This window comes from Apiospora phragmitis, assembly GCF_038363925.1.
Source record: "Apiospora phragmitis strain CBS 135458 chromosome Unknown utg000004l:1.0-3135199.0:1.0-3139288.0, whole genome shotgun sequence".
In the NCBI taxonomy this organism is placed as follows: Eukaryota; Fungi; Ascomycota; class Sordariomycetes; order Amphisphaeriales; family Apiosporaceae; genus Apiospora; species Apiospora phragmitis.
Window position 1 is genome coordinate 2,805,271 of NW_027117402.1, and position 13,623 is coordinate 2,818,893.

General features: G+C 41.8%; 3 protein-coding genes across 3 annotated transcripts; 2 read left to right on the forward strand and 1 right to left on the reverse strand.

The window, feature by feature from the left end:
* Positions 1 to 4,888: 4,888 nt before the first annotated feature.
* Positions 4,889 to 8,044, reverse strand: PG994_003991 (uncharacterized protein; the record flags this gene model as incomplete). The annotated part of the gene is made up of 5 exons (XM_066855400.1): positions 4,889 to 6,330; positions 6,386 to 6,890; positions 6,958 to 7,143; positions 7,229 to 7,708; positions 7,808 to 8,044. The coding sequence occupies 5 exons, from the start codon at positions 8,042 to 8,044 to the stop codon at positions 4,889 to 4,891; spliced, it is 2,850 nt and encodes a 949-aa protein (XP_066719678.1).
* A 1,754-nt stretch (positions 8,045 to 9,798) lies between these two features.
* On the forward strand, positions 9,799 to 10,883 carry PG994_003992 (uncharacterized protein; the record flags this gene model as incomplete). Its single annotated transcript, XM_066855401.1, has 2 exons — positions 9,799 to 10,326; positions 10,383 to 10,883. 2 exons carry the CDS (start codon positions 9,799 to 9,801, stop codon positions 10,881 to 10,883), a joined length of 1,029 nt encoding a protein of 342 aa, XP_066719679.1.
* An 881-nt stretch (positions 10,884 to 11,764) lies between these two features.
* On the forward strand, positions 11,765 to 12,181 carry PG994_003993 (short-chain dehydrogenase/reductase; the record flags this gene model as incomplete). Its single annotated transcript, XM_066855402.1, has 1 exon — positions 11,765 to 12,181. The coding sequence occupies one exon, from the start codon at positions 11,765 to 11,767 to the stop codon at positions 12,179 to 12,181; it is 417 nt and encodes a 138-aa protein (XP_066719680.1).
* Positions 12,182 to 13,623: the final 1,442 nt, after the last annotated feature.

Genomic DNA, 13,623 nt, shown 5'->3' on the forward strand with positions numbered 1-13,623 from the left:
AAAGGACTACCGGACTAAATTTACTAATAAATCGAGAGCTTTATTACGAACAAATTAGTCCGCTTTTATTTTAACGGTAAATTATTAAAAAAGATCTAGCTCCGTATTAATATTCCGTAAAGCTCCTCGTTATTACCGATCCTCTTTATTCTTTATATCGCTACTCTATACGAGGAATTAAAAACGCACGAGCAGCTTATTATCGTCGGCTTTATAAACGATACGAACCTTATTATTATAAAGCCGGACCACGCTACGAATTACCGTAACTTAAAAAGAGCTTAAAAAACTTATAACCGTTAGGCACGTATAAAAAAAATAAAATTCGAACTTAAAAAAACGAGCTTATTTATTTTACTCGAGCGCGAAAAGCTTATACGCTATAAATATAACTCGGGAACGCTATTATTTTACCGGTAAGCTCTATAAAATTCCTCGGCGTATAACTCTATTAAAAACTATAATAAAAGGATTATATCTTTAAAATTAAAACGAAAATAATAACCTAGATATTAACTCTTACCAGGCTCGTAGTATTAACGTAGGGATATTCGGTACGAAAGACGAAAGAGCTCTATACGAAAATAATACGTAACGTACTCGCATACGGAGCGTCGGCTTAATACAAAGTGGCCGATATAGAAAAGGGGCTAGTCCGTAGCCTTACAATAATCTAGAACTCCTGTTTCCGGACCGTAACAAGGGCATATAAGGCGACCCCCTAATACTACCTAGAAATTAAAGCGGCGGTTCCTCCCCTCGACCTCTATTTAAATACGAGGGCAGCTAGTTTCGAAATATATACAAAGGCTACCGGGAAGCTATAGCTCCTACGTAGAGCCTATATAAAAACGGCAGAAATTATTAATAAAAAACGTAGCGCAAAAAGGAAAAAATAAAAAACCCTAAAAAGCTATTAACAAAACCCTTAAAACTCTATAACTAAACGACGCTCAACTAACGTTAATTAAATATTAACTAAGCGGTCAAACGGTCGAACAAGCGTTTAAAAAGAAATAGGAATAAAAATAGTTCCACGCCGTCACTCCTACGCGAAGCCGCCGCGAACTAGCTATAAAGTCGCCGCTAAACTAAGGAGCGTGCCGTCGTTATAACTATATGCTTAAGCACGAAGCGTCGGTTTTAATATAAACACGTACCGGAAAAATAGGACTTAAGTCGTTCCTATTCACCTACCGGGTTCTAAACGTCCCGACGCCGCTATATAACTACGGTAAAGGGCGGGAGATACTTAAATACCTAATTCTATACTATAAAGACTTCGAAAAAAAGCAAAAGTAATTAATTAAACAGTTAACACCTAATTTACTATAAACTCGCCGCGATCTAGCGGCGCTTATATAAAAAAAATATAATAAAAGTAATCATAAAATAGCTCCTATAAACCGGTCGATTACCGCTATATAAATTAATAATAAAAATCGGGGGACCACTTAAACCCGGATAATCTCTTTAGGCCTTAAAGTAAAGGTTACTAAGCTAGTAAATAAAAACTAGCACGGTAACGTCGAGCACATGAAATAGATTTTTCGATATCGGCAGCGTATATTTTTAATCTAGCTTCGGCACGGTTTATTACACAAAGGATTAAGTAGATATACCGAAAGCCTTTAACCTACGGCATACTATTAATAATAATAATAATAATAATAATATAAATAACGAAGCTACGCGTATCTCACCATTTCGAACGAACTATAAGTACGACCTAGAAGTTATTAAAAAACCCCTAGAAGGAGAGCTAATACTAATCGCGACTATATAAATTAAAAAATTAAAAGAACTCTAAATTATATTATAATAAGACCTTACCTTCCTTTAATAATAAATAAAAAGGTACGCCGATTAAACAAAGTTAAAAGGATTAACCTTTAAAGAAAGAGAAAAAGTCTACCTCTTACAACGAAATATTAAAATAAAACAACTAAGCGATAAATTAGATTTTAAAAAAATAAGACTATTTAAAATCGTAAAAGTCATTTTAAAATCTAATTACCGACTATTACTACTTAAAATAATACGGATATACCCTATGTTTCATATTTTATTACTCGAACTAGCGGCCGAGGAAACCCTAATCGATATATAACTAAAAGTCGAAATAAATTAATACAAGTACGAAATCGATAAAATTATTAATAAAAAAAAGGACGAGGCTCTTAATACCTCGTTTAATAAAAAGGTTACCTATTAAAAAATAATACTTAAAAACTTAAGAAATACTTAGCGAACGCCGCGAAAGAACTCTAAAAGTTTAAAAAGGAGCTTCCCTTATAAAAACTAACGGCCTAAGCTTTAAAAAACTTATTAAACTAAAAAACGACTAATTAACGTTTTTAAAAATACTTAAAGAATATAAATTATTAAAAACGAAGTTCTCTTAATTAATAATTAAAGAAAAAACACCGTCCTTTTTATCTAGCTCTTATATTCCTTAACGAAACGCCTCCGAACACTTTTTTATTACGACCTTCTTTATACGACGAAGGCGGGCTAAATAACCTAAGGCGGTAGATAGTTACGTTTATAAAAGGAATAAAACCTTTTTTACATCTAACTCCTCCGCTTTTAACTTCTTTTATTAAGCGGCTAGCTTCGTTAAAGCCGACGTAATAAAAATATTATTATAGGAACAACTAACTTAAATATACTCCGAATAGCGAAACAACTTCTCGTTTATATAATAAGCTAGGTTTTAACGAAAATAACGAGTACAGGGCATATTAATTAGGTTACCCGTAAATTCCACGTTAATAATAAGAGCTAAACGCGTAATAGTTTTTTTAAACCGAGATTTTTTAACATAATTAATTATAATAAATAAATATTATAATAAAGAATAATAAAGAAAAAAACCTACCATAACTTAATAATACGGGTAACTAAGGTATTTATAAAATCGATACTTTAAGGATAAAGTATTTAAAAAAAGGAGGATAGTATTATAACCCGACCTAATCATACGGCTAAGACCCTACTCGCCGGAACAGGATTACTATACCCCGACTAGGCTACAACGTTATAACTACCGACCGTACTATTAGTTATATTAATATAAACTCCTTTATATTATAAAAACGCGTAAATATAATTACGAAAATATTTTTAATAATAAAAAAATAAACCCGACCTAAGAGAACAGCTAAGGAAGAATTATATAATAAAAAGCGACTAAATCACCGCGCTACTAAGTAAACTAAGAGCTACGGGGTCACGACGCTCTAAATAAATTATTAAAATAAATCACTATAATTTAAGGAATAGATTACCGTAAATTAATAACAAAATTACCGTAAACTAATAAGCGATTTAATAAATTAATAAAAAAAGAGATTAAATATATATAATAACGGACGTCCCTTATATATTTTATATAAATACTTTTTATTTTAATAATTAATTTAAATATTAATCTTAACTTATTAATAAAATAAATAGCTTTAATAAAATTATTATAAATATTTTTAAAATCTACGCACCTTAGTTACCTTCGTTTTTACGAGCTATTACTTATTATATTAATAAAAGCGCCTTTTATCGCACGTTTAAATACTCTTTTATATTATTAACATAAACCCTAGTACGTCTTACTAAGTTTCTTTTAAAACCCGGATAACGTTTATTATAATATTATATAAAGCTTAATAATATAAATATAAATAAAAAGGACTTCTTTTAATACTATAAATTAATTAAAAGGTTTACTTTTTAGCTATATATAATAATTAGTAGCTAAGCCGTAACTAGTATATTCCCTCGCGATATTAATAAACCCCTTAATAGCCGGAACCGGAGAATAGAAAACTAAGTAAAGGCAAGACTATTTAAGCCTCCCCCCGACGTTTTTAATAAATAATTCTCCTTTACAGCGTTACTAACACTTATAACTAACCGCTAAATTAAAGAGTTAGCGAATACGCTTAGTAATAATAATATTATTTTTAATGGCGCGACGCGCCGGGTTTTATTTCGAAAGTTTTAAAAAAGTCTAGATACTTTAAACGGCTAGATCGGCTAATTAGAGCACGAGAAGTCACTTCTAGAAAATAATTTAAAAAAAAAGAAGTAAAAAGAAAAAAAGAGTAATGCCTAACCTTAACTAGAAATTTACGCGTATACGAGATACTATAGTAATTAAAAGGGAAATAAATAGCGTTACACCGGAACCCTAGGTTGTTACTCTTTTATCATCGGCGCCGAAAGCCGTTATAATTAAATCTAACTCTAAATTTAAGATTAAAAATATTATAAAAGCGTTTCGAGACTAAAGCGGTGTTTTTAAGATTTTATATTAACTTTTAATTAAATTATTCGTATTATTATTATATAATATTAATAATAGTTTTTAAGGTCGCCGTTACATAAGGTAACCGTAGCACCGTCAGCTGGCTTATTGCAACTTTTTAGCTTTAACTCTATACTATTATGCATGTCTTGCGCTCTAGAGTGGACAGTTTCGAAATATGATAGATGCAGTTGGCCTCTTGCTTGTAGCACTGTTATTAGGCAGCAGTTGACCTGTAATTTGTTTTGGCTGACAATTGAGAGAACCCCGGTCTGCCGCTGCAGGAGAAAGGCCACCAAAATCTACCGTGGCCAATGAACAGCTGCTCGGGGCGTACATCCTTCTACAGCAGAGTTTTATGGAAATCGACGATGCAATCTTACACACTGCCGACCTTGACGCATATGTGAGCTTAAATACATCTAGAGTATATATTTATACTTGTATAAATTAAATAAATATAATCTTATAATAATTATATTTAATAAATATATATTCTTTTCTAAATATATAATTATTAAAACGAGTAAATATCCTTTTTAAAAATAAGATTTATTTTTCCTTACCCTTCCTAATAATAGCTTACTTAATAAAACCCAGCCCGAAAATACCACTCCCTTCTTCTCGAGAATCGGCTTGACTAAGCTCGTTAATCAGCATCTTGACCGGGTTGACTGCCGAACGCAAGTACCGTAGTATAGACGGAGGGGCGCCCGCGTTTAGAGCCGCCAGCGTCACCGCTACACCCTTCCTTCCCCTCCACTTCCCGTCCATAGCCTGCACCGCGGCCATCTTCTTGATGACGGCGGTAAACACAGCTGTGTTGGAACACACCACGCGGCCCTCGTCCTCGTCCTCGCCTGGTCCCGCCGATACCAGCCCACGCGACTGCCGCCCCGTGTTGACCCCGCCCTCGATCTCCTTCCTGTGCTGCTGCTGCTGCTGCTGCTGGCGGTACATGCCCCGGATGTCGTACTGGCGCAGCAGGGCGACCATCTCGTCGTCGCCCGTCTCAGCCGCGAGGTCGCGGACCTCGGCCCAGTCCTCGACGAGCCACGCGGCATGCTCGAGCAGCATCTCGGCGACGGCGTAGTCGGCGTGCCGGACGGCCTGGTACAGCGCATTGACGTGGACGGGGTCGGTCGCGAAGACGTCGGCGTCGCACTGCAGCAGCAGCCGCGTCGCGGCCTTGCGCGAGGCGTACGCCTCGCTCTCTACTGTTTCTCCCGATAGTAGCTTCACCTGGACCGTCACTCGTTTCCGCACCAATGGCGACTCCTCTTCAGTCGCGCCTTTGCTGAAGTCGTCTGTTCCATCGTCCTTCTTCACCGGACGGGTGCTGCCCAGGTTCTTCTCGGTAGAAGCCAGCAGAAGATCTAAGTATCTGACAGCTTCCATCTTAAGACCGGCGATTAGGTGGCCAAAAACATGACCTGGAGGACTTATCTTCCTCTGCTTCCGTTGTTTGCATCTTTCCAGGATCTTCTGGGTAACGGTCGAGCGTTCGATAGCGGCGCAATCAAGTCTTGACGGCTGCCAGCGATCGTGGGATTCCAGCATGGCTGGAGTCATGATCTCGCCCGCCCGTTGTATCGAAAAGTTGGCCTTGTTCCAGTCTGCCGATACGGGGTAGATACGCCGCTGGAGGCTGGGTGCGTACACCCCGTCGATAGACTGGGAAGCGATGGCGTGCAGAACCGAGGGGAACATGAGCCGTCCGTAGACGAAGACGTTACACAGCCCGTCGCTGTCAAGATCGTTCCGGACCTCACGCTCCAACATTCGGTTGCTTCCAGTAAGTATGTACGATGGCACAAGCGTGGCATTGGGGAGGGGTGCTTCATAGCTATCAAAGCTTGGCAGGCGAAGCGGATCAGGTACCACGAATTCTGTTTGTTCCGCTTCGATAAAGGTGTCTTTTGATGGCAACCCCGGTTTTGGCCTGCGATCTTGGGAGGACCTCAGTAAACCGGCTAGGTCTCTGACATTGTTCCGACTGGGGCTCTTGACGTTGCGATTCTTGGCTATCACTTTCGAAGTGGACCTTCCGCTTGGTGGGCTTTGGAGTCCCAGATATACCGCTGATACGCTCCGATGGGACTTCTGATGGCCTGTGCTCGGGGGACGGGGTTGGCGGTCGTGAGGACAGGACATCGTTGCCTACCCTGTGGTCGATAAACCTGACAGCAGTATCCCTAGTGTCCATTAAAGGAAAAGGAGGATAACATATGCCTGTCTCGGATCCAGCTCTGGTCGAACAGCATTGACATATATAATCAACACCGGGCCGCACGTCTAGGATGCGTCCACGGAGTTGGGCAGCCGTGGGTCTTTCCTGAGGATCGAATTGCAGCATACTGGCGGCCCACCGAAGTACAGCATTGTCCGGATTATGTACGTCCTTGCTCAGATGCTTGATCCAGGCTTCCATTCCACCTTGATTCGGACTAAAATGAGAGCAGTTCTCCGTTCCGTGCTCCGAGTAGAGCTTGAGCATGTCGCTATGCGAATACCCAAACAGCGTCGTAGCCATCTCCAGAAAAACGCAGCCGAGCGACCAGATATCGCTTGCCGTGTTGCGGTCCTAAGTCATGTTAGCACTGAGGAATACTCGTTTTTCTTGGAATGGAACTTGCTGCGCCATCCCCTACTTCAGGGGTCCAGTAACGTGGTGTTCCTTCGGGGGAACCACCACGAGTAGTCAAGTGGCCGTCAAGACAGACTCTTGACGTACCAAAGTCGGACAGGAGGACTCTATCGCCTTTCACTAGGACATTGTTTGGTTTGATATCCTTGTGTCGAATGTTCTTGCCGTGGATATACGCTAAGGCGGTTGCCTACCCATAAGGTCACGGTGGCAGGGAGTTGTCTGTGCAAGGGGCCGTACCAGTGATCCGAAGAAACTTCTCAGCATCCGTTTACCATGTTCAGGATCCACCCCTTGCTGTTGAGGTACGCCTGCAAGTCCATATCGGCTATCGGACTCATGATGATCCCCAAGCTCGTGGGATCGGTATAAGATCCCACTAGCTTGACCACGTGATGTGATAGTTTCTTCAACGACTTTAATTCCTTCTCAAAAACCGTCAAGTTGTCTTGGTCCTGAAGCGCAGACTCGCCCCGGAGTATTTGCTTTCTGGCGTACAGCTCCGCCGTCTGCAGGCTCCTGACCTTGTCTACCCTGACGAAGCGACCCTGGCCCAGGGTCACGACGGAGAGAAAATAGGTAGCGGCATTTCCAGGCAGACTGAGGTGCTTACCACCCATCTCGAGCTCCGCAATGTCTTCCTGCCGGCACCGGACCATTTCTTGGAGCTTGAGGAACTGGTCACGAAGATATGAGCCCTTGATGACGTCAGGCAGATTCGCTTGGTTGTATGGGAGGTAATGGTCCGTCCGATCCTGAGCGACAAATGCATCGAGGGTTTCGGGGATGCCCAAGATCCATAATACGGTGAACGTCCGAGGTCACAAGCTCCATCCCCGCTTTCCAAATTCCACCAGGATCTGGGATATCTTGGGAATGACTGCATCGCGAATTATCGTCTTATGCGCCAGGTTGCTCTTCTGTTTGGGAAGAAATCCTTCCAGGGCTTTGCGGAGAAGACTCTCTTGTAACAATGGTGGAGCCTCTTGGTGGTTTTCTTGTCGAGGTGTTGCTGTGTCTTGACGATCGACATACTGGCTAACCTCGTCTCCCTTCAGTGTGTAGTAATAGGGGCTTTGATATTCCGCCATTCCGGCAAGAAAGTATGGATTGATGGTGCAATCTGACTTCTAATCTGATTTGTACTATATAGAATGACTAGAGGTAATTAATGTGGAAGGAGTTCCACGGGTATAGATCAGTCACTTTACTATGAGATTTCATTACCGTACAGGACAGAGGTGCTGATTAGTTAAAAAGGCAAATGCGAACAGGGCGGATCAGTCAACAACTTACGTCACGAGGGGCTGTGTACCGAAAGATGGCGACGCCCATTTACATTGACTCCTCGTTATCCCTCTGACTAAGGGCAATCAGAGAGATGTAATTACTTGATAGCGTGTCATCAGGGGTTATGCAAGTCAACTCCCATTAGCCAAGGGCTTTCTGGTTTGCCTTACCTTTGGACGAAAATGTACCACGGCGAGAAGCAAATGATTTTTTGGCGTAATACGCCCCCAACGACACCACACCATGGTCAGCACTAAGTCAACACTGCCTCATTATATAGCAATGATCGTCAAGAAAAGGTAGCATAACTAAGCTGCAGGCGACTAATGCCCTCCGTAGAACGCTAGGTCGAACAGTCACCGTGTCAATCGTCAATCAATGGCAACAATCTGCCTTGGACTCAGCCCGTTTTGCTGGCCCCAGGCTGAGTTGAAGCATTCGCATGCGGGGAAATGCGATCATATGTTGAATGAACGGTGCATTCCAGCAGTACTTCCAACGTCATCAATCTGAATGTAACCATGGATCGTCATCCTTTCTGTGTGCTACAAGTATGTTTTGTGCCTTTACAAAAATTCAAGGATTAATGGTTGCTCATCTCCTTTATATCTAGATCAGTGGCATTTTGGAGATGCTTTCTCGAACCGAGACGTCGCAAGTGCAGATATATCCCCCTCTCTTGAGTTATGGAAGCAGTAGGGGTTGGGTTGGGGGCAGTATCGCTCTTGTTTCAGGTTTTTTCTGGCTGTGTAAAAGGTTGGGCCTGATATCTTACTTATTTATCCGGATAAGTCGAGATGGAAATTTGCTAATTTTCGCTTTAGGGTACCAGCTCTTCGCGGAGGCCAAAGGGCTACAGAGGAGTTACCAGTACCTTCACATACGTTTCAAGGCGGAGCAATACAAACTTCTTGACTGGGCAAGCATTGTCGGGCTCAGTGAAGACGACGAGACGTTAGTCTTCAGCCCTCAGGGTAAAGCAACTATTCTGGGAATTCTCGATCAACAGCACCGGTTGCTACTTCGTTTCGGGAGGTTGGACAGCCGTCTTCGGCCGCTGGCCCAACCATTGGTGGAGGGAAAGGGCGGAGACCGACAAAGATCTAACGACCGATGAGAAACACTCGGAATCCATAACGGAGGACCACGAGACCCGATTTCCTCAACCGAACCCCTTGTTACAGAAAGCGTTGCTGCATATACGCACAACGGCCAAGTATCCCGCCAGATTAAGATGGGCTATATCCGATTAGAAGAGCGTCGAAGAGTTGCTCGATAAGCTGAAATTACTCAACGACTCCTTGCACCAACTTCTGAGCAACCAACAGCTTGAGACGCTGAGTGACCAGCAGATGCGGACCAACTACCAGATTATTCAATTGAACAACCGTATAGACATTCTGTGCGAGCTGGTCAAAGCATCCACTGGTAAGCGACTTTCGGGCTCTATTCCTTCTTATTCCAAAAATAGTAATACTAACGCCGAGAGTTGGTAGCCATCGCTGGGCACGAACAAGATGATGTCCGACTCGCCGACCTCGCGCGCTTCAAGGTCATGAGGACAGCAATCGAGACAGACTCGCTGACCTCACGACTTCGCTCCGAACTCAGTCTACGAGCCTCCAGTCTCCTGGAAAAGCCCCTAAAGCTTCCGCTGAGCCACCTCCGAATGATCGAACCGGAGGCGTACCACGACAAGCAGAGGGCGCCGGCGTGGTACAAGGTATCTCCCATCGACCCTTGGAGCAAGGTATGGATCGAGTGGACGAGTACCAGGTCTGTCCAAGACGAGGCGGCGCTGATCGTGAGGCGCTTCGAGGCGCTGGTCCGGCTTCTACGCGAGGACCAGTACGTCGCCGTGTTCCAGAACCTCCGATGCCTCGGCTACGTCGAGCGCCTGAGCAGCTCTGGCGGGCCGTCCGCAGTGCAATACGGCTTCGTCTTTGAGCGGCCGCCGAGCTCCTCATCAAGCGTGCCAGTCTCTTTGGTGGAACTTCTGACGACGACGACGCGGGCCCCGAGCCTCACAGCGCGCATCCGCCTTCTCCGCGTCCTGGCTGAGAGCGTCGAGAAGCTGCATGCGGTGAACTGGCTTCACAAGGGGCTGCGCAGCCAGAATATCCTCTTTTTCACGACGAGGATGACCGGCTGGACCTCCGACGGCCGTTCCTGTCGGGTTTCGAGTACTCCCGCCCCGCCGGCACCCCCTACCTGTTCGAGGCACCCCCCGCCATGGCGGCTGATGATCTGTACCGTCACCCTGCGGTCCAGGGAAGGCCAAGGGAGGACGGGCATGGGTACGGCTATAAGAAACATCACGATATCTACGCTTTGGGAGTAGTGTTTCTGGAGATAGCGTACTGGAAACCGGTCTACAGCATCCTGGGGTACGATGGGGATCACATCATAAGGGCCGGGGTGGCCTCGAGGACCAAGGAAACCCTAATTAATGGCGTATACGGGGAGATGGTCGAGTCCTATTTGGGAGATACAGTCGCAGACGTTACCAGAGCCTGTCTGTCGGGTTCGGTTGCGCAAGGTGCCGCCGATACAGTGGCTTCAAATGCGTCCGTCGATGCGCAGATCCAGACACGATTCCATGACCTTGTCGTGCAAATATTGCAGCAGTTGAAGATTTGAGTATCGTGAAGCCTAGTCCTGCTTTACATTTCGTAGCGTACCTAAGCATACCGGGTCTCAGGGGCTAAGCGACTCAAGCAGGCCACTCTGCCACTTTTGCTTTCACTGCTAGATTAGTTGATCATTAGAATAATCAATGCTTGTCACGTCTGCTGAAGTACGATCACCATGCCGAGACGGAATGATCCATGAACGTCCGGCTTGGCGCCAATCGGAGGAATTGGATGGGAGCACGAGATGCGGACTTCAGGTCTTTTCTGTTTGTCCGGAACCACCCCTGAGGCGAGGCGCCCGCGTGCCCCGTCCCAGTCTCACAAGAACCCGGTGCCCGAGGCCTTCGCGTTTCCTCATGATATAGTAGCTGTCACTTCCCCAGAGTTCAAGTTGTCGCAGTCGTCCTTTCATTCCGGCTTATTAGCTTATACAGCCAGCTGACTTTGAGAAGGAACATAACTATTCAGAGATTTATAAAGCCACACGTTTGCAAGCTCACTATAACCCAAAAATACCACCACTACAGCTGCTCTTTCGTACTGCATTGCCGCAGATATGCCGGGAGGAGACGGAACTCCTGGTCACATGGCCAAATTCATTGTCGCCCAGCTGTTCGGGAACGCCCCTAAGCCTACCACATCGTTTGCAGGCTAAACCGTGATCATCACGGGGTCTAATACAGGGTTAGGATTCGAAGGAGCTAAGCATCTCGTGAGACTGGGATGCGCCAAGCTCATCATGGCTGTTCGATTAACGGAAAAGGGTGACGCTGCGAAAGAGTTCATTGTGAACTCGACCCGTTGCGATCCCAAAGTTATCAAGTTAAGCACTTGATCTATTGACTTCTACATCGATCCAAGCCGACCATGTAAACCTAGGTATGGGCCATGGACCTGGCGAGCTACGACAGTGTCAAGGCCTTCGCCGAACGCGCGGACCTTGAGCTGGACCGCATCGACGTTCTGCTCGAGAACGCGGCGGTCGTTTTGAGAAACGCGCCCCCAGCCGTCGTGATCAACTGCACCAACCCCGGTCTGTGCAAGAGCGAGCTCGACGGGATCCAGGTCCGCGTGGCCAAGTTTCTGCTGGCCAGGACCGCGGAGCAGGGGTCGCGCAGTCTTATCGCTGGCGCCATCGGCGGCCCCGATACCCACGGGCAGTGCCTGGACACGGGCAAAGTGACGACGCCCGCGACCGTAGTCGTCGGCTGTGGGGGCGACGAGGCGCAGGCACGTCTCTACACGGAGCTAATGGAGAAGTTGGAAAAGATAGTGCCGGGGGTCACGAAGAATCTATCCCTTTAACCGCTAAGAATAGTAAAAAGAGTAGGGACTTTTTTAATTAATAACATAACGTGTATCTCTTTTTTAATAAAGTATTATTTACCTTTAGAACTTATATTTATTTTTATTTTAAAAATAGTTTTATTAATATATAAAATTTAATTTAATTTTATATTTAATAATTAAAAAGTAAAAATAAAATATTAGTTTTTAAGTTTAAACTTAATTATTAAATTATTTAATATAGCATAATATAAGAGCTTATTAATAATTAAATGAAATAAATTAAATATAACTTATTAACTTTTATTAATTTTAAAAAAATATTAATTAATCTTATCCTTTTATTAAATAATAAAGCTTAAGAAAATATTTTAAACTTTAATTAAAGTGAAATATAATCGAGTATTTTTAACTTAATTAACGTGGTTTACTACTAAGTCGACTATATTATTAAGTAGGCTACTTTTTTTATATTTTATTATTTCTATATAAATTAATTTAATATTAACGTTTTAAATTAATTAAATTACTCTTTATTCGATTCGATATTTAATTTTATATCTTTTTTATATATTCGCGTATTATAATCTATCTCGCCGTAGATATTATAGCGCTTTTCACTAGTCGTCGTTTATTTTAATAAACCCCTCGCTCCGCTTTTATTACTCGCTAAACGTTTCTTTATTATTTTTCCTTTTTATAGCTTTTAAAAATTCTTATATAATAAAGCCTTTTTTAAGTTAAACGCGCGATTTTTTAATTTTTAACATTTAAAAAGTATTAAATCAACCTTTTATAAAGTATATATTAAAATTTTTATAAAGCTTATTTTATATATTATAATATTTATTTTTTCGTTACTTAGATTATAATAATTAAAACTAACGTCGAAAAGCTTTTTAAATAAATATAGAATTTAATCGTTTATTAAAAATTAAATAACGTTTAAAAGTTATAAATATTAACCGTTTTTAAATATAAAGAACTAAATATAAGCGTTTAAAAACTAATATTTAATATATTAATTATCTTGTTTTAATAATAATATATTAAATTAAATACGTAAAATTTAAATTTAATATTATTTTTTATAAAAATAATAAAGAATTATAATTTTATAATATAATTTATCGAGACTTTAATAACGAATAAAATACTACATTTAAAAATTAAAATAACTAAAAAAAGTAAAGAGATATATTAAGCGTAATAATGCCGTTATTTTTATAATATTCCTCGAATTTAGCCGAAGTATAGCTTTCTTAATCGTTTAAAACTAGAAAGCGATAAAAGCTTTTTATTCGCGTTTTAATATATTTATTAAAATATTAAATTTAATTTAAGCTCGCTTCGTTATTAATTTAACCGTTAAAAATCGATTTAATTATTTAATTACTCGGTAAATTATATAAGTAAAACTAGTTTATAACGTAATATTAATATTAAATAATTAAAAACGG